General features: G+C 41.0%; 1 protein-coding gene across 1 annotated transcript in view; it reads right to left on the reverse strand.

Moving 5' to 3' along the window:
- Positions 1-677: 677 nt before the first annotated feature.
- The window catches only part of CRB1 (crumbs cell polarity complex component 1), a 93340-nt gene continuing 66201 nt past the window's right edge, over positions 678-27816 (reverse strand). Inside the window, exons 10-12 of the mRNA XM_086753303.1 lie at positions 26006-26134; positions 23073-23199; positions 678-893 (exon numbers count right to left, since the gene is read on the reverse strand). Coding sequence (XP_086609429.1) covers positions 678-893; positions 23073-23199; positions 26006-26134 — 472 coding nt within the window. The remainder of the gene's footprint in view (positions 894-23072; positions 23200-26005; positions 26135-27816) is intronic.

Genomic DNA, 27816 nt, shown 5'->3' on the forward strand with positions numbered 1-27816 from the left:
CACAGACTTTTATACTTGGAGAAATATGTGTGTTTGTGGAAACTGAAATTCTTAGCAGTAGAAGGTGGAGGGGCAGCAGGTAAAATGAGAGAACTGGAGGGAAGAAAACCAATTAAATTTGAAGCGTTTATTTTGCAGAGTTTTCACACAGCTTCCTTTTAATCCCTGATTAGCAGATGAAAGCAGAAATGCTGAGACACAGCTCTAGCACTAAACCCTTTGATAACAGAATTATAATGTCTTTATTGTGCAGGCTTATTTGATTTGTCTGCGTCGTCTTGTCTGCAGCAGTGATTGCTAGGCAGTCAAAGGAAAACACAAACGAGATGTTACTGGTGTAGCATCCGAGGCAGGCACTTAGGCGTATCCCAGGAGCCATTACTGTCTGTAATGCCTACTGCTGAGTACCAAGGCTGGGGTTTCCAGTGCAAATAAAAGTCGTCCTTGGACAGGTTGGTCCAAAACAATGATAAATGGCATTGGTTCACTTAAAAATGCGAAGAGAATTTTAATGCTATTGATCATAAAAGAAAAAAAAAATACTGAAAATATTGAAAGCCCAAAGTCATTGTAATCTTTACAGTGCGTATTGCTGGTATCAGAATGAAAATGAACATATCTAACATATGTACACTGTCCCCTTCCAGCCGTCTTCGAGGGTGGAGGAGCACTTTCTTCTAAATCAGTCTTTCCATCGGCGGTGGCTGCACCATGTTCCACATCTCTACCCGGGATCCTTCCTTCTCCTGCCGGCTGGGGCTGTAGGTCCCTTGAGTCGCCCGTTTATTGGCAGCGACGACTGAAACCACAACTGCCAAGGAGAGGATCAATAACAAGGCCAGCGTTACTGAGCCAATGGAGGCGAATACGTTCGAGATCAAGTCAGTTGCCAACTGGAAGGATTGAAATAATCGCAATATAAGTTATGTCAAGAGAAGACTGAGACACACTTGAGCTACCGTGGAAGGAAAACAAGAAGCATTCTATCAGTAGTTCTTTGCTACTGCTGAAGCACCGTTTATTGGTAGAGAAGGATGTTAGGCCCTCCAGATTTTGGTTTTTTCCAACTCTTGAGGAAATTACATGCACGGTGCTGAATATTTAATACACAAGGCAGAGCTGGATGAGTTTCATGCAATGACCCATTTCATCTGACAGCTTCCTTTGTGCTTGAAAACAACCCGTGAGTTAATATGTCTGTGGACTGCAGTAATAATTCCACAATTATTTGTTAATTGCTTTAATAAGAATTCATCATCCTTAGTTTGATTTGAACACGTTATTGCTAGTCTTCGCTACTGCAAGTTAAACACTGAGCTATTTTGTCTGGATATATACTCAGTCACATTTCTGTTTCTCTTGCTGGAAGAGTCAAGTTTATGTGAATACTTGCTCTTAGGTATAAAAAACTTGCTTACTGTAAGTATTTCTATAGATACTCCTGCCAGTAAACTTTTCTGCCGTCATGTTTGCAGGAAATAAGTGGATAGAGGCTGCACGTGAGTGCAATCAAAATCTATTCGGTGAGAAACTAATCAGTATATTTTCACAAATATGTTTTAAAATATTCATCAAGCTCTTCTTCTACATATAGGCTATATAGCTTCATTTACAGAAACATAAGTGGTGCAGTAGAGGAGGAATGTAAGGATGCTCTGATTTTTTTTTTTTTTTTTTTCTGTTTTCATGTGGCAGTGGGAAATGTGATAATGTCAGAAGGCACAGTGCACATAAACAAATCTGGCAGTTGAAAAGCTTTAGACCAGAGAAATGTTGTAGTTGGTTGTTGAGTGTTTTATGCACATCTATATGTGCATAAAAAAAAAGCATATGTGCTTTTCTGTGTAAAAAAGGGTTATGGTGAGGTAAGCCAGTGAAGTGGTGTGGTCAGTGTGGAGCAGTGGTCGCTGCGGACAGAATGACCCCGGCAGGAACTGAACTGCTGGGCAGAGTCTGCCGTCCGTCATCTTTTGATGTGTATTACGAGCGACAGCTGAACTGCCAGAGATGTATGAGTGCTTGAGGCTGAACTTTCCAATCCCCAAATCTTTAGAAACGGAAACCAGCAGGTCAGAGCCCATTTCCCAGTTAGCTACTGCATGTTACGGGATATGTTAGTGAGCTGCGTACCCATCGTTTCTAAGGAAGCACAATTACAGTCCTGGGAATGACAGTGATTTTACGTTCAGCGGTGGATGTGCTGCAAGCAGATGTTATCGCTGTGGCAGTGCCCTGTGTACATTGCTTGGACCTGGGCTGCTCAGATGCCTTTGCAGAATGATGATGCCAGAGGAAAAACATGGAAACAATCCTCCCTCTCTTTTCTCTCCACCTCCACTCTGATGTAAAAGGTCCTTCTATAATAATAAAAGCGAGTTTGGCTCAGGGATCCTCTCTAGGGGATGCATGACCAGCTAGGATATTCTTTTCCTCTGTCCTTGATGGCTAAATATATGGTTCCTGTGATTTTTAAAACATTTTTCCCAATAGAAAGAATCTAGTGCAGGCGACAGACCATATGCCTCCAAGCCTAAAACAAGGTGGCATGAAATGTGTTGGTCTGTTAAATTGTATTGGATTGGGAAGGTCATTTCATCCTGAGATGAAATTTCCAGAGAGACTGCAAATTTTTAATGGAATTTGGATTCTCAGAAGCTGTCTCTTGTTTTCATTGTCTGCTGTGGGAAACTGAGGACCAAGATCATCTGAGTTAAATCTGATCTTGGGTTTGAACAGGATGTTTGTGAAAGAAACTGTCTACTGTAGGCAAATGGATGGCATTGCCTGGTCTCTGGCATGTGAAATTTCTGAACTTATTCTTCTACTTTCCAGTCCATGTTCTTTCAATTCCTGGGGTAAGTATGTCTGTATCTACGGAGGCATTTTAATTTGTGATAGCCTTCAAATCCATTTTATTTCTTAAATATAAGTTTTATGCAAAGGAGTTGGGGAGAAAAAAAACCCTGTAAATTGTTAAAATGCAGTCACATATTTAAACCTCACTCTCAAGTGAAAATCGTCGTAACAGGACGTTTTTTCATTCTGCAATAGCTACTTATTACAGAAATATTACCCATAACACATCATAGCAATCCACTACACAATTTGTTGCTGTTTCTTGTTTGTGTTTAATAACTATTATTCATTCTTTGGATTTGGTTTGCCCAACCAGTGACTTGAATTTGAAAAAAACTACTGAAAATTGCCCAGATTGCTTGTATTGGTGTTGGACAACATATTTCCTTTTAAGCCTATGTGTTAAAAAAGTTAGCCCACTGATTAAAATCCAGAGAGATGGGATTTTTACCATGATCAGATACATAAGCTAACTTTTTTTCTGTGCTTATGCTACTTCTGATTTCTAAGTAAGAAAAAAAAATGGCCTTTATGCCATCTTTTGGGGTGAGTTCTATTGATCAGAAAAAGCCTACCATTCAAGTGCTGTCCCCTGGTTTACCAGCCCACAGATCACTGCCCCAGTTTACAGTAGGCTGGCCCCCTTAGCAAGAGCACTGAACTGATCACAAGAGCTGCCAGAAGGCTCTGCAGTCTAGTCCCATCAAAATCAACTGCTGCTTTAGTAATTAATGGCTGAACAGTTAAATTAAGTTGGAAAATCAACTGTCTGATCTGGCGGGGAAAAAAAAAAAAGTCTGGAAAATTCTGTTCATCACGGTATTGATGATAGACTGAAATAATTGTAACTGGTTATCCCGAAAAGAAAAAGGACTGGGCAGCATTTTTAGAAACATTATGCTGCTGAAACAGCAGAAAAAGAGATTTTCTGTTACTGACCCTACTGTGTATTTTGCAGAATGGTAGGGAGGGGACTCTGAAAAAGCAGTTTGAATGTAAAGGTCTCATATCACGGCTTCGGGCTCTTCTGGAAGCCCTTGCCTGTTGCTTCCACCGTAGAAGGATCTAGGCTATGAATCTCGGCGATGTTCCAAAGAGCAGAGCCCTGACCGCCGTGGGACTGCTCAGGCGTGTAGCTGCTCATCTCGGCGTTCACAGCCACGCAGCCGATCACCCGTGGCTGCGGGCATCCTAAGGCGCTGGCTTCAGCTTCATTAAGATCTGGTTATTGAATTGAGCACTTGGGAGATGGCCACTTGCTGTGGACAGACAGTTTTTTGGTGTTTTTATCACAAAGCTGTGGCAGAGGCCCTCGCACGAGGTGTTCTGTGGCCTAGAGCTTCAAAAGCACAAGGGGAAAGCTCTGGAAGGGGAAGGAAGAAGCAAGGCAAACTTCATTTTGTCTCAGCACAAAGAGAAGAAGCCACTGGACAGCTGGAAATTTGTGAAGAGAAACAAGTGACTGAAATTTTTTGCTGAAGACCTTTGCTGTCAGGGAAGCCTATGAGACCCTCATACACTGTGATAGCCTTTCAGGAATAATCCTTCCTAATAAATATCTGATCACAGATATTTCTGAATGTAACTTCAGCGCCATTTATGGATAACTAAATATATGTTGGGTAACTGGAGGAGGGTTAATTTACTGACCGGGCGATACCTGAGGGATTCTCGTTACATTTTGAACAAAAAAAAATAGGACTGGGAGACCTCCCAAGGGCTCTTCTAACCTGAATTATCTTATGATAGCCAGTGACAGAGCAGTTGTGAGAGTTCCTCTGCCCCTGTTGTGCAGGAGCTGTCAGTAGAAGCTGCATCCTCAGTGGTAACGGATGCTGATGGCAAGATGATGGCATGCGCCACAGTAGCACCAACACAATGAAGTCTGCTCATGGTAAAAGGCCAATCTGCTTCTCGCTGAGGTATTTTATGCAGGACGTTCTGTTTGGATGTCAGCTGGTTTTTGCTTTTCATTTGGTTATTGAAATTGATTGATTGTTCCGCCCTGGTTCCGTGGTTTGCTTTGTAGATGAACAGTTTGGGTAAGGAGAGCCCTGTTCCCAAGTCAAAGCTCGGTAGCATTTATTAATCCAGCACATGAATGCTTATCTTTAAACAAGCCATCTTCCAAACAGTTATTTTATAAGAGGGGAACATTAGGGACTTGCTGGATATGAACGGTTCCGTGTGTGCCGAATCTCAAATAGAGATTCCGCAAGTGGAATAGCGCAAGGCAGCCGGCAAAATACACAGGGCCTCTTCCTCTTGTGTGAGGAAGAGCACTCGCATAGAAACGTGCCTGACTCTGGATGCTTCGCAAGACAGAGACATCAACACAAGGAAACCCTGGAGAAATCCCGTCTCTGCCACGTGCGGGGCTTTCTGGGAATTCTGCAGCTGCTGGTGTGCACTGGAGCTTTCCCTGGCAAAGTATCGGCTCCTGAGTCCTGACACAGCTCGCAAGGTTATCACTTCATTCACAGTAAGAACATCTGATCCACGCCATCCAGATTTACTGCCCTCAAATCAAAACCATTTGCTATAGTAATGAGGAACGATTGGCTTGAGTGGTCTTAATCCATGTCAGAATTACGTTGAAGGGTTTGGGGACATATAGGGATAATACTGAGCAGCGGAAGAAAAGCCATTAACTTGATTAAAAAGCCCATAGATGTTTCATTGAGGATTTACAACCATCTTATCGGCATTTTTTTCTGTTAAAGGCTGAATTCAAGTAAGAATCCCACTAGTTCAAAAAGAAATCCAGGCAGTATACACAAATCTGCTCAAATGAGATGCACTGATAATCGTAGCTTGTGGGACTACAGTTTATTTTCAACCGCAGCAAAGTGGACGTAAATCTTTAGATTGACTTTGTACCTTAAATGAGCGACACATGAAGTCTCTTTTTCTGTGATTCTTCTTTTTTTCACCTTCAAAAGCAAGCACCTATTGCTCTCCCTCGCATCATCTGTAAAAAGTAGCTGCTCTGCTTGTGCTAAACACCAGCCCCCAGGTCCCAAGAGCTGTGTTGACCTAGATGTTGGGCTGCTGAGTTGAACAAATAATCCATTTTGGACTCATTTAAAGAGAGCGGATTCTTGTCCAGCTGAGCCAAACACTGCACAGGCCACTGGAAACGGCAAAAAATTTTAAGATTCTATGTGCATCACCTATTTCCTTCATCTGCTTTATTCTCTTTATGCTTTATCCTGGTTTCCTGCTTGATGCTGTTGTCCGTGTGAGTGCTCATCTATGTTGAGGGTGCCTACACACAGTTATCATTCAGGTACTTGTTTAATTTATTCCTTTAGAAAGGAATGCCTGAGGCAGCACTTCGTGTCTGCGGTGCACCCTAGCTGATTTTCCACCAGTGAGGCCACCAACTCCTTTTCCTTTTGCGTACCTTACAACTCTTCCGTTGGGGGCTTTTTCCATGGCAGTCACATTGCATGGCCTGTGTCTTGTCTCCGTGTGTGAGGGAAGTCATTCCTGAAAGGCGCAGTATTTGCTGAACGTTAAATCTGGTGCCTAAGAAGCATCACGATTATCTCATAAGAGAAGTGTTTGAATTCTCTGAAACTGAGAAGCAGAAAGCAAGAGAAAAAAAAAAAAAGGACCTGGAAAGACTGCTGCAGGGTTTCTCTCTAGTTTTGCTTCCGTAATGAATAAGAACAAGACAGGTTTGTAGGAAGGCAAGATTCAGAGCCTTGAATAGTTGACGAAGATCTCCATGGCCTAAAGATATGACCGCTTCCCACTGCAGCCGGCCAGCCCGTAGCTCCAGTTGGTTGCCGCACATTGGCTCTGGTGCAGGTCATGGGTGGCTTTGCCTTCTGTCTGCTGGCTAACACCCCAAGGTAAGCATGACTACTTTGTTTTCTTCACATCTTAGGAACCTCTTCCTCTGACACCAGGTCCACTGGGAGGATGCTCTCCTGTCATCCCTCACCTATCTCTGTAGTCCTCTAAAAATCTATCTGTACTACATATAGAGTTGTAGAGAATCTTGAATTTTCATCATTGCCGTTGCTGTTCCTGCCCTCAGCCTCCGAGCTTTTTCCCTGATATCTGCAGGAGACGACAATCCCATTGCTGGAGGGCCTGAACGAGAGATGCTGAGTCCTGTACATACCTCTGTGGACACTGCTGAAGACAAAACTTAGGTGACTACTTGTGCTGTGTGCGGAAGAGCCACAGTATAATACAGATCCAGGCAGCTCACCTTGAAGAATGGTTGTAAGTAAGCTTTTATTTTTTTTTAATTTTTTTTTTATTTCTCTATTTTCTGGTGGATATTATTATCTGAATATTTTCTTCACATGTGTCTGAAGAAATAGAAATAGCATTTACTACCACCTCCATCTAGTATATGGTTATTTTATAAAATGTAGTTTGAATAGTTTGTCTTAGTTGAAATGTGAATGAATTCATTCTTGGAAAATATCTCTTGAAATCAAAGCACAAATGTAGAGACAATTAATATTAGCAGCTATAATGATAAATTGATCATCTGACTTGATCAGTTACAGACCAGAAAAATGCAATCTTTACTCTCAAGGAAGAATTAAATCTCTGGTGCCCTGTGAGAAAATGAAGAAGACAGAGATGATTGAAATCTAGGATTTAGCTGGGCTTGCAAGGGAAGTTCCTCATTAAGAACTTCTGAAGGCCTTGCTCCTGACAGGTGAAGTCGCTCTGTTGTGACACCACAGAAGTTAACGAGGAAGTTTGTTCTAATTACAGTGGAGCAGGAAATTGGAGGTTGGAGATGGAGCTCTCTAAACTGTTGCAGCTAAATTGTAAAGCAGACTTTGGTTAAACAAGAGTATTATTCACATTAATCTTGATCTGCCAGACCTCCTCCTCCTCCCCGCACACTGTTAAATGGAAGTGGTCCAGCCATGAAAATAATGGTATTTTCATGGCTGGACTGCAATGGTCTATCTTAGGCAGAAGAAATAATATTTCTGGTTTTGGCCATGGTACTTTACGTGACCTCAAACAAAGCCAGAAGTACATAAGTATCTCCTTAAAATCGCCAGCAGATATTTCCCTGGATCTCACAGGATGGAGTATCAAATGCCTTTCCTCTTAGACGGCAGAGTGTTGGTTACACACAGAGAAGTGATTTGGCTGGCAGTTTGGGAGGTAAGCTCTCATTAAGCTGCGGGCTTTGAGAAGCCTTCTTGATAGCATTTCTGCGGCAACTGCCAGTGCTAATTTTGCAAGCGCGCTCCAGCTCTTTTTAAGATCATCTTGGTTGGTGCAGCACAGATTAAATGTGCAGCTCCAATGTGTTGTTATGAGATGCCTTTTAAAATTCTATCGACAGCCTCTGGTGTAGGAACTTCACCATCTGCTGCAATCTGAAAGGATAAGAGGGAAAATCTATAGCTGGTGCAAATCCAGGCAAGCCGTGCTGAGGAGGAGTTTGTCCCGTAGCTGCTAAATCGCAGACTAGACAAATGTTTTAGTAAGGGTGTCAGTCTCTGGAGTGTGTCATGCCTTTCCAGTTTGGGAAATTCTTTGGGGTATCATCCAGAATTATTTTTGTACATGGATAACAGCGCAGTGCATCAGGTGGTGTTTCTCCGCCGGGGATAACTGCATCCGAGCTTTGAGACAGCAGATTCTATACGAATAAATCGTGGTGGTGGATAAAAGCCTTATCAGGCAAGCATCTTGCAGGAAGAAATGGATATTTAAAATCACAAGATTATCACTGAAAACGGGAACTTTCTGTCATTGCCCTGCATATAGCCGGGTTGAGTTTATTGCATCCCTGTAGCTGCAACAGAAGAAATGACTCCTGAACAGGAAAAGGTGCTACAGCACTGAAGATAAGGGCAAGGACGAATCCCGAGGAAAAGAGGTAAAGGGAGGTTCAGTAGACAGAGTGAAATAGTTAAAATGAGGAGAAAGAAGAATGCATTTCAAAACTACTTTCTTCATTGATTGCATAGGAGTTGAGCAGACCAGCATGTGAAGGATGATGCTATAACATTCAAGACAGGTAAGAATGGGGGGTATGGGTAAGAAAATGGGGCATGAAATGATAATGTAGAGTATCAACAGCTACATCAAGGGTGAAACTAAACCATTTCTAATGCAAACTTCCGATTTTTCTGCATTTTGACTTTTTTTTTTTTTCCTCTCTCTCTCCCACTCTCATTGTAGATTCTGGTTTTTTCTATCTTAGGGGAAAAAAAAGAGAAATTGTGCTGAGAGAGATGTAATCTGGAAGCACAAAGCCCGTCTAAGTTAATATGTGCACGTTGTTTCTCCTCACTAATATGTTTCCATGCACACTGTTTTCGCCAGGCACGATGCACCTGCGTTCTGCGTTACCAATTTTGCTTAACTTGAACGGAGTCACACAATCTGAATTGTGAGCATAGAACTGGTTGCTCAAAACTCCACATCCCAGCACACAACAGCTGAGGTTGAAGATCTCTTCCTTCGTTAGTGATGCTAGGGGTAGGTGTTCTTTTATTTCTGTAACCAGATCTTTGAGACCAGAGTTAAGATTCCTGTTTTATTTCATAATTGCCAGGCCCTTCCCATCCCTACTTCTCTGCTAATCAGCTAAGCCTACAATCTCAAAACTGTTCCGTGAGATTCTTCTCCCTGTTTGGTGCTAAGCTCCTGCAAAACAGCCATGTGTTGCTACCTAGCATTAATATTGCGCTGTCAAGTGGCGATGAAGTAAGTAGCGATTTGACTGCTTCACACTGTCAGACAGCAAGGTATCAAGTCAACAGCTAGCCTTTGTTGGGTGCAGCACTTCGATTGCAGCCATCTCCTGCTTCCAACTGTAAATATCAGTGCTGTAGGGTAGACCTTTATTGGCTGCATCGTACTTGCCTTAGCACGCTACATGACACTGTCGCGTTACTCAGCTAATTATATTCCTTGACAAAAATTTTGAGTATATTTTTATCCTGGCTTTTTTTTCTAGTAGAAAGTTGATTAGAGACAACAAACATCATTACATTTTAGCTTCAGGAAAGACTTTGGAAGAGTCGCATACATGAAAAGTGTAAACGGAAAACCTTAAAACCCTGTTTTAATCTTGGTTTAGATCTTTGATTCGTGCATCGAGTTATTTTTTCTTGTGGGTTTTTTTTTACTTCCATCTCATTGATAGGAGCGTATGAGTGTGTGTCTACCTGTGAACCTTACCTCTGTCCTCAGGGATTCTTGGATCAAGTACTGCATACCTAATACACTATCTAGTCATTGCATTAATGTTGCTTCCATTCAAAAGGTTTGCATCTCAATGTGATCTGGATGAAGCCAACTCTAATCGTTGCTTTTTGCATCTCTGTTGAATATGCAAACAGTTAATGAAGTCTCTTTCTATGTTATACCGGCATAGTACCTGAGAAAAAGGTCTCCAAAAAGGCGTTAGAGATTTCTCCTAACTTTCTACTCCACGCTTTTACCTTACTGCCACCTAAAGATAACTAACAGAAAATACATTGTACTTCAGATTAGGGAGATTTACTCTAACATGCTAGGAGGCAGTGGCAGCCTTGTCAATGTCTTTTTTTTAAAGAAGATTTCCTACACTTTCCAAAGCTTCTCTTGAAGATCATACTTCTTAGAGATAGGAAAAAAATCTGCTAGCTCAGGTCTCTGAATTCATCTCTGGTTCTCCAAGGCAAGACGTATTGACTATGAGGGCAACTCAACCCTGTTTCTAGCTGGATGATTAATGTAGATCTGGGCGCTCCTCAATACAGGCTGAAAGTAGCATTTTCTGCAGTGCGCGGAGTCAAGTCAAAATCTGCCTTTATCTGCAGGTGTAGGCTGTTTCTGATATGACCCCGCTGTTGATTCCGCCTTTCTCAGGTACCAGAGTTGTCCCCTGTTGAACATGCAGGTCTGAAGTCCCACAGACCTGAAGCTTTGCTTGTTGGCTATCTTTACTTTAAATAACACAAATAAGATACTTAATTCAACTAATAAGTTAATCAGTGATTTGCAATATGCTTATTTATGGCTCCCAATAACTCTTCTAATTGATACTTGCGTGCTTCCTTAAAATACTCCCCATCTTATACTTATTTCAAGATCGGTAAGGTAACCAAGAAATCAAGCAAGTTCTATATAATTTTGGCAGAAGTGTCGTACATTAGCGTCTTCTTCTGGAAGAATACTTCCACTTCCTCTCTCGTCAGTGATTTTGGGAGAGGCTTAAAAAAGTGATTACAAGCTAGGAATTGTCGACTCAAAGCTTTCTCAAGGTGAAATATGTTGTTTTGGAGTTCTGGGTCCAGGCCAGTTATGCTCCTACGGGTCTGTGCATGAGGCCTGAGTGCTTCTCCAGGGGAGAAAGGAGAGCTGAGCACCGAAGGGAAATATCGCTTCCATGCAAACTCCAGCTAGAGAACTTCACTGTTTCGGAGACTATTGGTTAGCAGCAGGTTGTACCAAGAATGCTTTATTTTTTTAAGTGTTGTGGTTAAAATATCCTGGGGTAGATTGTGCTCTGTCTCTCTTTTCAGTAGTAAAGTACAAGGTAATGAAACTTCGGTACCTTACAGATGTGCCACAAGCATGAATAACGAAGTCATTCGTACAGAGCTACAGCCCAGTTGTTTGGTACTGTCCCCATCTGTACGATTTTTACAAAACCGTTTTACTCACAGCTTTCCTACTTAAGTCATTTCATTTCCTTCAGTATCACTTCATGCCTCCAGGATCTCTTCCAAAACCACTTTTTTTTTTTTTTGTGGCTTCCAGGAATGATAGGCAACACAGACAGCACTGAGGTTTCCTTTGAGACACATCTCTCCTCTGGCTTCTCCAGAGAGAGCCTCAGCAACCACTGAGGTTCAATCTCACATACTGAAGGATGGGGAAAAGTTTGTATGGGGATAATAACTTCTAAACCTGTAGAAAGTGACAGAAGACACTGTGGGTTTAGTTCTGCCATGAAGGATGTGTCACATTTTCCTATGTATAGAAACCAAGTAGTTTCTTTTGGCCTGACTGAGTTTTGTGTTGGATTAAAGGAAACAATAAAATAGGGAAGGTTTGTGAATACAAACCGAAATTAGCGGTACAGAAAATGTGATGTTGCCAGACCCTTTAAATTCCTACTCTCTGTTTCCTCATTAATCTTAATTGTGAGCAGATTTGTGTTTTGTTTTTCTTTTTTTGTGTGTGTGTTTCAGGATTAGCAGCTCCCAGGTGTCAGCCTGGCTTACTGTGTTCAGATCATGCATCCTTTTCCCGGATAACTGGCAAAAAAAGTCAGTGGAGGAGGGAAAAGTCTTGTCACAGGATGATCAGGAAAGCAACTGCACCTTGAATTTCACCCACAAACAATTCCTGCTTGGAGAAGAGGGAACAGGGGGTCCTGTTCTTTGGGGGATAAGAAGAATGCAGCATGTGGGTGTTACCGCTGCACAGTTTGGTATAAAGCTCAGATATTTGTGTAACAAGCTCTGCCTCTCATTGAAGTGGCTCTCTGTATCAAAGCAGATAAGTGCTCCTGGTCTTTTGAAACCAAAATATTTTTCAGATCCTTGGGAACATGAATTTTTTATTGCTTTTCAGTGAAAAGGTATTCTGTAAGCCTAGTAAAGCGTGCAATTTTTTTTTTCAGACTTTATTAGGAATGGAATTACATAACAATAACTGAAAAACACTCTGCACAAGAACGTACTTTACAAGCAGAGTTCATCAAGAGATACGTAGGCAGATTAACCTGCCAGCCTCATTTTATCTGGAAACTTCATAATTGCATGGACCTTTGATAGTAATCTTAAGCATATGATTAGTTTCCAAGGCATTAACACTAGCCTCCGTATTTACTCTTCACCTGGCATCTTTTATATATATATTTATATATAAAAATGAAAATAAGGTGTGGGTAACTTTTGGTCTTTCTAATTGTAATGGTGGTGAAGGAGCTTCCTTCGAAGCCACTTTGGTCCTAATCTGGCAATAAATTCCATATGAAGCCTCACACCCGTGCCTCAGTTCTGTCAATTTGAGTGAAGAGGACATGGAATCCCAAGAGACTGCTGCCACCACACACTCAGTAGGAGTAAGTTATCTTTTCCATCATAAACTCCTTAATTTCTGTCCAGTTTCTTTTTCTTTTCATAAGTAATCAAGTGAAAGCCAAAACTATATTATTCAGTTAGAAAGTGAGTTTGGAATTTTCTTTTCTTTCAAAACTATCACTCAATTAAGCTATTTGGGATTTATGGAATTAAAACAGATTTATGTTCTCATTTCTGTCAGTGTTCGGCCAAGTTGTCCCGTAAATAAAAAGCCTCTTACTGTGTCAAAGTGGAAGCCCATAGGTGACTAATGCCTGCTGTGGGGATATCACTGCTGTTTTGCTATTGTCTAGATAAATATCCATGTTTTTTTTTTAAAAACAAAGTTTAAAAAATTTACCACTGAACGTAGCTTCACTTCCATTTTCAGTGGAAAACAGATAAATAAAAAAAACAAAAATACAAAACAAAAGACTTTTCAATACTCACAGCAAAATAATTTTCTCATCAATTGTATTTTAAGAAGCAAAGTAAATTGAAACATGCAAAATTTTGGCATTAGATCATAGCAATAGCCAGAAATCCCAGAATTACCAAAATGTTAATTCGTGTTTGGATAGTCCTTAGGAGGAGGTCAGAGTTACACTTTCTATCTACAGAAATAACTGGAAGACAGAAGTAATGATAAGAATGCTCCTGCTCTTCCAAAAAAAAAAAAAAGAAGAAGAAAAGTAAAAGTAGGGTATTATTTTTATATTTATGAGTTAATTGTTTTAAAGCAGCTTTCAGAACAGCCTCACTCAGTGCTAAGCCTGCTGTATAATTTGAAGACAGAAAAAAAAAAACAGATAAAAGAGAAAAGAACATTACGTCTCATGAACCATATGAGAAAAGAAGATGTAAAATTTAGTATCGGAACAATGCAGGCATGGAGTGCAGGAATGTGTTATAAAGCGAGCAATGCCTGAAATGCCCATGCGATGTGAATGAGTCTGCAGGGAGAACATCAGAGGGTGAGAAAAAGGAAAACAATGCCATTGCAACATAAAGGTTGGTGTAAGACAAAATCTGTTAGTCTGAATGCTAAATGTCTTATGTGAATGCCGTACTTGAGCTGATTCCTATACTGCAGAGTGTTATGCTGTCGTATGTCATCTGGGCTCCCTTTGCCGCTTATATTTACCACGCACATTAAATATTCAACTGCTTTTCGCTGATGCGTGCGGTAATGCTGGTCTTGTGAGGAGCTTTCTTGTCTTTCCCAGCAAAGACACATCAGATAACCTCATTGTCTTTGCAGCCTAATGTTTTTGTACCTTATGTTATGCCACGCATTAAATGTGTTTCTTGCAATATCCTTTTAGAAGTTTTAGTTAAATCCTGTGTTTTGAATACAGACTAATAGAAAATAGCAAAGGATATTAAGGGGCTGTTCTGCTCTGAAAAAAAACAACTGTAAAAATGGCATTGTGACATTTCCAATGACTTCCAGAGCAGAGCTGCTCATTTTACAAATCTAAAGATGTTTCTTTTTACTCCACATTTGACCTGGCACAGGAATAAAGCTGGGCTCTCTCTGGCTCCAACCATCAACGGTAACGATTCTGCCGTGATGGGTGATCTACAACCATGCGAATGATGTGAAAGCAAATAAATTCCAGCTTTTTTTCCTGCTCTGTTAGGCTGACTCTGCTAGGCTAATAAAATAGTAAAAACTTACTTCAGTCAATGAAATAATATTATTTCAATAGCCTATCATCAGACTGTAATAAGTTTACCTGCGCTTTACAGTCCTTTTTTCCAAATAGTTGACGTGATGAGGATTTTCTCAAGGTAAGGTACTGCAGATAATATATCAGAAGTACCAGGGAATATCCTTTATGCTTCCAGCAGCAGCCTTACCGAACGTAGGTTGTATAGACCAACCTGCTTATTTCCTTCCCGGAGTCTGCTTCTTCTCTAGATCTTGGGAGCATCAAGAAAGCTGATCAGTGACAGTCGGTTTCTGCTCGTCGATCACTCTCCTGACCCACAGCTTGCTCCCCGCTTGGGAAGGAAAGCCAGCAGGAACGTGTCACGGGCTGGCTAGGCTGGCCGTGGCTGCTGAGGGTTCTGAGCAGGGGTTCAGTCCTCAACTACGGCTGGCTTCAGTATGATTTTAGAGCAATGAGTAGTTTTAAATATCTCTGATTTAATGAGGTTACATTATTGTGAGGCAAGGACTTCAAATGCAGTGGAGTTAAATACTTGGGGGGGGGGAGGGGGCCTACAGTGGCAGTTTCTGTAAGAAGCTTCTAGAAGTTTCCCCTTTGTCCAGGGGACTCAGCCGGGCCTAGGGTGGACCTGCTGCTGGCCAGAGCCGAGCCAGTTGGTGATGATGATAACGCCTCTGCAATAACATATTTAAGAAGGGGAAAAATAAAAAAAAAATTAAAATAATAAAAAAAAGTGAAGCAGCAGCAGCATGGGCAGAAAGGGGCAGGCACAGAGCCTTGTGCGCCTTGCAGGCCTCACCCTCTGGCCTCCCGCCGGGCGGCGACTGGGCCCGACTCAGCCCGGCCCGGCTGAGAGAAGTGGAGAGGAGATGAGATGTGAAGAGACCCTGAGAGGCGTCTGCCTGAGCTGATTGTGAAGGATTTCTGGTGAGAGGAACGGCTGCAGACACCAAGGGCAGTGCAGAAGGAGGGGGAGCAGTAACGCAGCTCCCAGCAGAGATTCCCCTGCAGCCCGTGGTGCAGCCCACGGTGAGGCCGGCTGTGCCCCTGCAGCCCGGGGAGGACCCCACACCAGGGCAGGCGGGTGCCTGAAGGTGGCTGTGGCCCATGGAGGCCCCGCTGCGGCAGCCGTTCTGGAGGGACTGCACCCCATGGAAGAGAATGACCCACGCCGGAGCAGTTTCACGAAGGACTGTGGCCCCTGGGAGGGACCCCACAACGGAGCAGGGGGGGAATGTGAGGAGTTCTTCCTCCGACGACGAAGGAGTGACGTAAAGCAACATGTGATGGACTGACCACAACCCCCATTCTCTGCCTGTGCCGCTCGGGGGGATAAAGAGGTAGAGAGAATTTGAAATGAAGTTAAGCCTGGGAAGAGGGGAGGGGTGGGAGAACTTGTTTTTGTTCTCTCTTATTGTCCTACTTTGGTTTTATTAATAATAAATTGAAATAGTTTTCCCCAAGTTGAGTCTGTTTTGCCTGTAACGGTAACCTTAAGGATCTCTCGCTGTCCTTATCTCAAATCTGGAGCTTTTTCTTATGTTATCGCTCCCTATTCCCTCAGAGGGTGGAGAGAGTGAGCGAGGGGCTGCATAGCTTGGTCCCGAGTGGGGCTAAACTACGACAGCTATGGAGGACAGGGAATTCCAGAAAAATGGTTTAATTTTGAAAATGTTTTACTCTACGTGTTAGTCTTTCTCAACAGGCTGCAAGAGCACTGAAGATGAAAGTCACAGTAGATACAAATGTGCTCGCTTCTTAAGCCATCAGTCTGATGCTCCCCAATGTCGGGACGCAGTCTTGCTGGCTGGAGTCACAGGTTGTTCAGCCACGCCGTACAAGGAGAACCAGAGCTGACCTCTGTGTATGGGAGACCCTCCATTCCATCTCTGCTGGTTACGACAGCTGGGATAAGCTTGTCAGTGACCCGGGGCACCCGCTGCTCCTCAGCTGGTGCTGTGGAGGAGCAGTAGGTGAGTGGCTTGTCGGGGTGGTAGCGCTTCTCAGTTTTGGTTGACTTAGCTTTACTTCTTTATTTTACCACACTCCTGAGGCTGGTGGCTGAATATTATTGTCTTAGTGTTGTTAACATTGAATGTTCAAGCTTAGGCTAAGAATAAAAAATATTATATAGCCTTAAAATAGTTATATTTGAATATGAAAAACATTTTTTAAAAAAAATTCTGTGTTGTATTTTTGCCCTTCTGTGGGTCTCAAAGTCTTCTCCAAGCTTGGGAAGGCTAGCAACTTATCTGCTCTCACAGAGGCCAAAATCTGTGTGTGGGAGCATAGATAGCAGCTGTCTAGGGCAGAATTGTTGTTCAGATTGAAGGTCTTGACAATATTGTTACCCTAGTTTCACAGATGAATAAACTCTGAAGTATGGAAGTGTCCTAATAATCTGCAGTTGAAAGAGCGTAAATTCAGGACAAGAACAAATCTGTACTCATGACAAAGGTAACAGAGTTCTTTCACCAAATACTTTTCCTTGCAAGTGTGTAAATTTCTTCTTTGGGATTTTTGTTTCTGGGGGTTTTTTTTGCATTAGAAGCAGCAGAATGCTACTGCTGCTCTTGCACTCCATCTCCTACTGCTTGAGAAGTTTTCTGCTGGAAACAGGAGGTGAAACATTTTTTTTTTCTTTCCAAATAATATCCTAAAACTCTTCTAAATTGTTTTGCAACCTCAAGACACAAACTGATGAGAGTACTGGCCCAGAACTCATGCAGTGCAAAAACTATCGTGCATGGCTGTATTTGCCATTATATTGCTCTACAGGTCTTGAAAATAAAAATGTTTATATTTCTGTGTGTAATGGCAAGACAGAGGTATACAAGAGAGAGACAAACAGGTAAAGCCACAGTGAGACTGGGGGGGAAATGGTGTAGTTGTTGCATTCCTGATGTCCACATGCTTTAGTGAAATGCTAATTACCCATTAATAGCCTCATAAGTATGAATATGTAAATAGCCATGGAATGCATTATTCATGAATCACCAGGCATTAATTATTGTAATTAAGTATCATTTGCTACGTTCATATTACTAACCCTTGCAGTTAATGAATACATTAGCTAATTGCTGTAGAGCAGACTCAATCAAAATTCTATGTGTCTGTGCTATGGAAGCCTGAGAGAGTTTTATTGAATTGAGATTCAATATTGAACGTCTCTTACACGCTGATCAGTGTATTTTTAATGACATTAAATGTGAATCGTAACCTCCAGTGCACAGTGCTTGTCCTTGCACCCAGGAGAATGGAGAGGTACCAGCTGGAAGAGGATATGAAAGCAACAATGGTGCACATCAGAGCACGTAGCAGTAGCTGCCCTCAGCAGAACTGTACTTCTGGGACGTGAAATCCACTGCCACTTCCAAGCTTCGTGTATGTTCAGGCGCACAAGAGGAGAAGGTGTGCTTTGCAAGGAAGTGCTGTCCCAAAGCTGCGACTGATGGTAATGTTCGAGAAACAATTTCAAAGTACGGCCTGAGCTGGTCGCCTGTCGGTGCCGGGACACGTATACCTTGCACTAGCGCAGGCAGAACACAGCGCTAGCAGGATGTGCTCCGGAGTCTAATGGGGCCTCAGGGCACTCTTGAAACACAAAGTAAAATGAACAACCAAACTCTGCTTTTTGTTCACCCGCTGGAGAGCTGTTTCAGGTAGTAGTAATCTAAGTAACACAGAAAGAAGACTTGCTGGAGATTTCTTGTTGCTTTCGTAGGCTATAGTTCTTAGAACCAGGCTTTGTAGATCTTGAAGTAGAAATTTTGAAGATTTTTTTAATTGCAAACAAAAGTTTCCTTATTTTTAGGGAGAATCACTAACTCAAGATATAAAAATGCAAGCAGAGTGCCCACTTGGCTGAAAGTTTTGCTGTCAGGCCAGGAAAAATATTTGCAATGAAAGAATGAAACTGGATTTCATCATTGCCAGTTTGAAGCCGATTTTTCTTCCTATTTTTAGTTTCACCAACGCACTGTAGTCACATGCACTGAACAAACTGAGTATTGGATCTAGTTTCTTAAAAATAAAATGTTCTGGGAGCAAGAGAATCCAAATAAGCGTACAACATCAAGGATATTTTCAAATTCACAAACACATGGGCTCTTTGTAATTAAAATTGTGATAGGATGCTGCTGGCAGAGTCGGAATTGTATTAGAGCACCTGCAGAGGAGGGTCAGTCAGAGCCTGTTTTTTTTAAGGGTCAGAAGTAGGAACTATGGTCCATAAAGCAAATCTGTCATTCCCTGTGTGTGCTTCCTTGGTGAAATACCTCTCGTGTATTCGCCAAACACATTAAAGAGTACACTTTCATTCATCCCTCAGCTGACGCAAATCCCTTTGCTCCCCCTTCCCCTCCTCTCCTTTGCTGTCTTTCCCCTCTTTTCAGAAATCTTAATTCTGCCTCAAGCCCTAACACTGCTACTTCTCATTACCCGTGTTTCTGAATGACAGTCACTGGCATCTGAAAAAGAATTTGAATCTTAGGATGAAAATATAGAGGCACCCATCACAGAAAATATCAGTATTCAGTATCACAAGCCAGACCTCCAAAAATCATGACCTTGCTTGTTTGCTTTCTTTCATTTGCACGTCTGATATCCCTCCTCTCATTCTGAGCGTGTTGAGATGATAGTTTCCCAAGCTCTTCTCAACACCCAAAGCTGTATGATCCTTTGGGGTTTTTTATTTTTTTTTTTTTAATGAATACTGAGATTTTCACAAAAGCATGAACTTCTTTGGGATTTTGTGTTCTAAATAAAATTCAAATATTGAAAGATTTGCAGTAAAACAGCAACCCCGGAGATGTAAGAGGATCTTGCTGTTATACCTTAATCTTGAACATGAATAATGGCCTTTTCAACCCCTCAAGTTCTAAAAAATCTTAGCAATTTGATGTATTTATTAAAAAAATTAATGTCATTAAAAAATTAATTAGTGTCATTATTAGTTCAGCTGTTTTTTCATGTTTGCTTCTATAGCTGTTTACCTCTAAATGTTCTACACCTGCATTTCTTTAAAAATATGTGTATATTCAAGAAAGTTATTTGAATTAATCTGGCATTTCTTTTATTCTTTAACCTTTTAAACTAGAAATATCAAGTCTGTTCTCCACTGAACGTGTCCGAAGACCTGTGTGTGGGAGAGGTCCGGCCTGTGGGCTATGATACCTCGATGGCAAGGGATGACCCACCAAAATGCCAAGAGAGACCTCGTAACATTGAGCCGTTACCGATGGGTAACACAGTACGGCAGCTGAACTGGTTGGAGCGGCTGAACCGCTGCACTGGGAAAGACCTGCCTGCCTCTGCGCTGAGAATACGCGGGGAAGACCCAACCTTAGTGTTGGTGTAGTGGACTTGTAAAGCGCAAATGTTCAGAAAACATGGCACACAAAGCAAATGAGGAGAGTCGTTAGCAGAAAATGAGGAGCAGACATAAAGAGACAAAGGCAGAAGGTTTATTTTGTGAATAAAGGTAGGAAAGTTATGTACACGTGCACAACGTAGTTGAGACTACAGAAGTACAAAGAGGGAAGGAGCAGCGTTTCTGAAGTCAGGGGATGTTTCGTGATGACAAGGCGTTGGAGGAAGGAAAGAATTCAATTACAGGTATGTATTCAGTAAAAGAAAGGGAACCGATGCTCTGCTAATGTATTCTAGATTAATAACTTGCATATTGCTGGAAATCCATATAAAACCTGAATTCAGTATTTTATGTGCACTCATATCAAGTTTCTAGTACTGAAGAGAAAGAGTTTTGGAATCTCTATCCAGATTTATCCTTTGCTTTTCATATTATACGTATCGCTACAGCATGGCAGATATACTGTTATTACATGTATTGCTGGCTAGCTTTCTTCAGGATTCACACCAGGATGAAATTTTTGCTTATTGTAGTGTATCCTGTAGTGTATATTCTGTAAAGTACGTAACAGTTCAATTTACTTATGTGGGGGATGAACTAAACCTAATGAAAAAAAAAAAAAAACCAACAACCCCAAACTTTATTGCAATTTTCTTAATTCTAATTTTTGGAAAAAAAAAAAAAAAGTTTATTTGAACAGCTTTGGTTAGTAGCATCAGTTTTTTTGGATTTGGATTTTCAAAGTATCTTATTTCTTTGCTTATAGTGAGCATTGTGATATGGTATGATAGTTTTAATTTCAAGATATTTGCATTCAAATTTTTCACTTTTCATTTCAACAATACCGAACCAAGTAGCATTTTAAGTTGTCATTAAATGAAAGCTAAAATTTGGAACAAAATTTCCAACATAATTTGTTGTATGTTTTAAAAAATTTTTCTGTATGAAAGAAAATTGACATTTTAATGCAAAACAAGGTGAATGTTTTCATTTTGTTTTGTCTTACTTTGATATTTTAGACCAAAATGCAAACATTTCACGCAGAAATATTGCTTTCATTAAAAAAAATACAGTTTTGTTTCTGAAACTGCTACATTAATGTAATCTCCCGAGCTGGAACGTGCATTTGCATCTTGTGTTTATTGATTGCTTACAAAGAGGAAATGATCTTTCAGCGGAATGATTTTTGGTTTTTTTTGTTTGTTTGTTTGGTTTTTTTTTAAATAAGAGATTAACAAGAAAATTACCTCAGTGACTTTTCTGGTATGATAAAGACAGCAAAAAAAAAATTATCCTTGTTTAATACAATTAAATATACAAGTAAATATATTGTGTTTAAGTTTTCATACTAAGGCAGGTGCTTGAGACAGGAACATGTGACATGAAGCATTTTCCACAAATGTGAAAAAAATGGGTGTGTTTGGGTTTGTTTTGTTGGTTTTTTTTCCCCCTGAAACTAGGAATAGACTTTTTAATAACATGAGTGTTGCTGCAATTATGTGCTGAGTGGTATTCAGAAGAATAACAGGCTTTGGGACGTTTCTGAAAGGTGGGAAAGAAAAAATAGAGGCTTGATTCTCAGGCAGTGACTTCTGCTGTGTCCTGCCATGGCAAAACCTTACCATCTCACTTGTACACATTTTAAGGTGTCTTAATGCGACCGTAGAATTACCGGTGGGATTTGCTCTTTGTGATCACTCCGAGTCCAATCCACAGCAGGTTGGGCAGGACTGAGGGACCAGGGTCAGGTTTGAAGTGGGGGAAATGGATATCGGTGGGCTCAAGGACTTCTGCAAAAGATCAGCTGTTCTCTCTGGAGTCGTAAAAACCTCATTGTATGGTGTTAGTCGTTCCTATAACTCTGTTACATGCCATATCGCTTAATAATAAAACAACACCCTACACAGGCTTGTTCTTTTGAATCATCCCTCAAGGACACTAAATGACTAAAAGGAGTACAGAAACTATACAAATATCATCATGAATGCCCAAATAAATGGTTGCGCCATTCATAAATGGCTTTTGCCTTTAAGAATTCTTCAGAAAAACAAAACCTCACTTTTCACTGCTGTTTTGTATTTAACAATGTACGGCAGTTGTCTCTACACTCTCAAGGGCAACTACACAGATATTTTGCTATAATATTTTTTCCTAATCCTCCTGGTACTCATAATTTTCAGACCCCTTATTTTCATTCTTTAAAGAATCCATGGACAACCAATTAACTGAATTACCTTGATTGCTTCCTAAGAAGGAAAAATCACATATTTTTGTCTGATGGCACTCATATCTGTTGATGGATAACGTAGCTTTACTTAAAGTTGTAGAAATCTATGATTTTAAAGTCTGATGTACTTACTGAGCCTTCCTTGAAAGAGGAATCATGATGAAGATTTTATCTCAGTATTTTATTTTACTTTAGGCTGTATTTTATCTTAGTATAGTATACTGAAGGGGTACAGGCTACAGGAGCAGAGGTTCAGGATCAGCGATATCAGTGCAGGATTGCCACTAATGCAAATGGATGTGAGAGTGTTCTGAGCATTATCCAAAAATATCCTGCATGATTTTACAGATGTGAGACCTAACAGGAAACAGCAATGATCATAGCATGTGATGCAAAGATAGTGACCATCTGTGAGATTTAATGGTAAAATTAGCCTTATTGAAGGCAGGGGGCCTTTACCACTGATTGCAGTAGGGTTTGAATGCTGCCATCGGTAAATCTTACAGTTGTCGTTAGTATGGCAGTTTGTACGTGGTGAAACGCTCCGGTGAAGGTGGGATGAAACGCTTTTTAAGATCTGCTAGCATTTGTTCTAAAATTAAATGAAATAATGAAACCAGATCCAAAGCAATTAATAGAAAATCATTCAAAGAAATAGAAAACAAGTTTTAAAACTCTGATGTGTGTGTTGCTTTTCTAAGCTGTTTGGTCAAGGCATCTTCTGCTGCATTAAAATACAAAAGTTTAAAGACTGCTTAATAGTCTTCCTGTTCACCCCACTCAACTGCTGGGTCATCATCCATTCGTAGAATAAGATAGGAGAGAAGCTGAAAGAGATTCTGCCACAACAGTAAAGAGACAAAAAAGGAGAGGTCGCTTACATCAATCTCACAGCGGTCTCCAGCATAGTTCACGTCGCAGAGGCAGTGGAACTTGTTGAGTAGGTTCTGGCAGAGGCCCCCGTTCAGGCACGGGTCGGAGCTGCACTCATCGATGTCCTTTTCGCACCTAGGGGAAAGAGTGCCAATAGTCAGTACCCGAAATCACAAATCAAACGCATCCACCAGGCGCGTTTTTAATTCAGAGCTTTTGAGGGAAGGGAGAGGAGGATGCTGTAATTAAAACCTGTGGTCTATTTCCAGCCGTGTTCATGATTTTATTAACTACCCCATCAGCCACACTCAAATATTGAACCTTCCTGTATTATTTTCAAACACAGACAGTTAAGCTGGAAATTTCACCTCTGTAAAGCCTTTCGTGGTTAATGGTGCTTGATTTGAAATGTCAGTAGAACCCAGCAGAACGTCCCATCCACCCTCTCCGAGATGGGCCCCAAGAATGGTAAGAATGGTGCAGAACAGGGCTTTACAGGCTTAAATATTTATCGTTAAATGTTTTTGAGTTAATTCTGATGATAAAGGAAATCTGAGTCCTCATAATTTCTCAGGGGAACGAGCTGAACATTAATGAAGAATGTGTGAGATTGTCTGAAAAGTAGTAGTGATTTGGTGATTTTCTGCTCTAAGAATATTCTCTTTTAATTCCCTGCGCCTGTTTTTCAAATAACGCTGATGGTTAATCCTAATTTTTCCAGATTAAAAAAAAAAATGTGGGTTTATTCTTGAAGAAGACTGTGAGGGACTCCCTCTAATTTATAAGGAATTGCTTTGTTCAATCATATTCATAATATGATGTGCAATAAATTTTTTGTGTTACACTAAAGAGCAGTTCTTTATATCAAACACTTTTATATGCTTTTCTTTATTCATCTCTAACAATGTTTCAGCAATTTCCTTCAATGGTAAGTTATATTCATATACTTCAAAAAGCTAGATTAAAGTATTTATCCAATGTATAAAAATTGTATAGCTATGAACTTACCTATGAAAATTTTTTTTTAAAAAAAAACCCAACCAAACCCTAAATCTTCCAGGGAATTAGGCACCTGAATCCAACTGAGTCTCAGGAACACTTAAAAGAAAAAACTCCCTTAGGTAATTTTGAAAATCCCAGCTTGAATGGAATAAAAAATTTGTTTTCAAGAGATAGCTACATCCTGTTTTGTGAAGAGTAATCTTTTCACATTTCCCTTTCTAGCTATTATCAATTTCATTGGGCTTTTTTTGTGCCCCCAAGTCAATTGATTGACACAGAAAGATACTATTTTCTCTATACTGTGCGTCAGTGGCTTTCTGAGGAATGAAATATTGTCTTAAAGGAAAATGCCTGCTTTATCAATCTAATACATACATATACATAGGGGTTTGGTTTTAATTTTCTTATTAATGGATATATTTGAATTTGTTCTGAAAAAAAAAATAAAGAGTGAAATGTTCTCATTTGCTATACTGAGATCTGCAAGCACGGAAGCACTACTGGTTTATGGCTTGGCAGCCTGGAGGAAAAGAGGACAAATAGTCCATTTTAGACACTGGAGAAGAATGCCTTGCTGTGATAGTCGGTTAAAGCGCAGCATGCTTGGTACAAGGCTGCCGTTCAATACGAGAACCGTGGGAACCATAGAATAGAGGTTATTGCCAGCCAGCGGGAGGGATGGAAGGAAGGCTTGTTCCCAAAGCTGTAGTTAGCAAGTTGCCTGGTGGGGGAAGGAAGAAGGAAAAAGCACTTTCCTTCTACCTTGAAGTCCCAAGAAATAAACACACCAAAGATGTGTCAAAGAATATGCTTTTACTTTTTTATATTTTAGTTTATTTTTTCACCTTTTTTTTTTAATATTGTGAGGTGAGACACCAGCCTTCTGCCTGAGTTAAACAGTACAATGCAGATGTCCCTGCCAACTGCACTGTGCACTGAGTGGGTGGAAAATTTCATTTCATCTATCATTTATAGCTTACTGTACTGTTTCCACAAAATCCGTGGGTTTGTAAGTTTTTGAGCACATTAAAACCTTTCGTTGAAAACTTCTTTGTGTTTGCAGAGCCACCATAGCTTGGTGCTGTTGAACTTTTGAATATTATACTCTGATGTAATGCTAATTTGACTAAGAGTACGTACGGTATTTCCTTTCTTGCTATCCAAAAAATGACTGGGACAATGTCTTCCTAGGTTTCCGCAGCACCTAAAGCCCTGTGGCTGTCAGGCCTCCCTGCTCCGGAGCTGTTTGTAGAACATTATCAAATGGTAAGTGGGGATTGCGACAATATGCTACAAGAGACAAATTTCACTGTGAGGAAGGCCCCTCTGTTTCAAACCAAACTGTAACATGTAAAAAGCATTTCTTAACTTCTTTTAAAAAGAATAATTCTGTTTTCATACTTCAGCATTCAGTAAGAAGGTTACAAGCTGCAATACCGCCAGGTATTTAATTTCATACCATCCCTGTGAAAGAATAGATTGTGTATTCACAACGCATACATGTGAAACTGAAACAGCTTTGCATATGCATGCGTCAGTGTAGTGTAGCTAATTTTTAAGTATGAGCAGAATATGAGTGCTTATGTATCCCCCCCACCTATGGAAAGGTAACTTTCTAGCTTGTCATATACTAAATCAGCACGGAAACCGAAAAACAGGCACGTAGAAGCAAGCATACAATGCTCAGAAATAACATCTTGTACCGGGGTTAATGGTGCTATATTGGATTGAATCCTGCTGCGTTAATTTGTGATTTTTGTCTAACTGCTGTAGTTTTAGACTCTGAAATTCACTGAAGCAAGGAACTGCTGAACTTAAACCTGCTTTGTCTGTATTTCTGCAGGAGGGCAGAACCCCTGTGGCCGTTACCCTCTGGGCTCTCCTGGGACAGCTTGTGGAAGAATTGCTCCACAAAGATCTGTTGGGTGAAGCGTCTCACCGTTCTCCAGCAAATCCCGGCAGGCACACGCATGTCAGCTCGCCGCTGAGATCAGTGCAGTTGCCATAGTTGAAACATGTGAGGTTTCTCTCTTCGTTCCCACAAACTGTATACGGTAATCTTCTGTATCTAGGTAAATAAGAAGGAAATTGTGATTATTTGCACTTTCCTTCTGGATGTTTCATGCTCTCTCAGCTTTTCATTTGACTCTAGTCTGCTGCTTTAGTGGCAAATATTTAGATCTAACTTGCAAATTTGCTATTTGAATGCAGAATCTAGTACTATTAGTCTCCAAATAGAGGGAGCAGCACTCCTGTTGGCAAACACTGTTCCATACTGATGGGAAAAGCGTTACATTTTACCTGTAAAGGAACGCACAGTTGCAGGAGCTGCACATACTTAGTACCTCCTTGGTTTCCTCTTTGGGAAAGGAAACCCCACATCCATGTGCACTGATGCGCCGGGTGCACTCAGGGTGCTCACGGTTAGTAGCGGGGAGCAACACTGTACTGGCTGGGGTAGAATCCAAAGGGAAGACAGCAGGAACCGGGGTTTAAGATTCACAAAACATATTTTGCTTAACTTTTTTAATTTGCTGAGTTTGGTTTTCCTTTTCCAAGCATATACTGGCAAGGTAATGATTCATTTCTTAGTGAAAAAAAAAAAAACACAAAAACTAGACAACTCTCTACCTACATTACTGATGTGGCTCTATGTGATACCTGGACAGCTTAGTAGAAGAGTTCAAAAGAGACGTAGCATACAAGATAGACCCTATTGGGCCAATATAAAGCATCTTCAAAGTCAGGAAGTCCTTACTACTCAAAAAAAAAAAAATTGACAGTTATGTAATTATAGCCTAAAAGACTGTGGTTGGGCAGCATGAAGACGATTGTCTGTTTGCATCCTTTGGGCTGCAGCAGACTGGATTTGTGGGAGTCCTCTGGAGGGAGAAGAATGATTTTGCCTTCTCTGAGAGTAATGGGACGTGCTCAGCCCTTCTGAAGTTTATGGTGTGCAGAGAAGGGCAATTAAAGGAGAGGGCAGGGAAGAGCCTGCAGCCTTTACAGAGGAGTGAGAAGAACAGGAAAAGGGCATGTGAGGAGCCTCAGAAGTGATGGAAAGCATGGGCTGTGTGGTGTCTGCAGCCACCAGCACTGCCGGGCTGAGAGAGCAGGCTTGGAGGAAAAGACCCACCTAGTAAAGATGCTGTGAGTGGGGAGAAAAACATCTTTACAAGCCCTTTTATTGTTATTTTCTCTTACCACCAACTCTGAATTTCCCTACTTGTAGTTCTAACGCTCTATTACTCTAATAAAGTATAGTTTTAGAGATTCAAAACCCTTAAAATCTTTTGTTTTTCTCTAAAGATGCAACACCTCTATCTCCAAGCTCTGTCGGACTTGTAACCCTGTCATCAGAGAGCTCATAGGACCCAGACTGGCAGCAGAGCTGGGCAACAGAGCTGAGCCTTTTCTCTGACTCCTTGTCTCATCAGTCTCTGCCTGAGCTGCCAGCTCCTCACTGCCTCAGTCCACATCTAATTGATCTGAACAGCTTTTTGAACTGGAGACTCTTTAGACATTAATGCTGCAGCCATGATTAATACATAGAGAGATGCTTAACATCTGGATGCCCCATCCCTGGAAACATTTCAGGCCAGGTTGGCCGGAGCTCTGAGCAACCTGATCTGGTTGGAGATGTCCCTGCTCCTGGCAGGGGGGTTGGACTGGATGGGCTTTGAAGGTCCCTTCCCACCCAAACCATTCTATGATTCTGTAACATCTGTGTTTAAAATGGAGACAGCAGTA

The sequence above is a fragment of the Chlamydotis macqueenii genome, chromosome 8, assembly GCF_036417535.1.
Source record: "Chlamydotis macqueenii isolate bChlMac1 chromosome 8, bChlMac1.mat, whole genome shotgun sequence".
NCBI classification, from domain to species: domain Eukaryota; kingdom Metazoa; phylum Chordata; class Aves; order Otidiformes; family Otididae; genus Chlamydotis; species Chlamydotis macqueenii.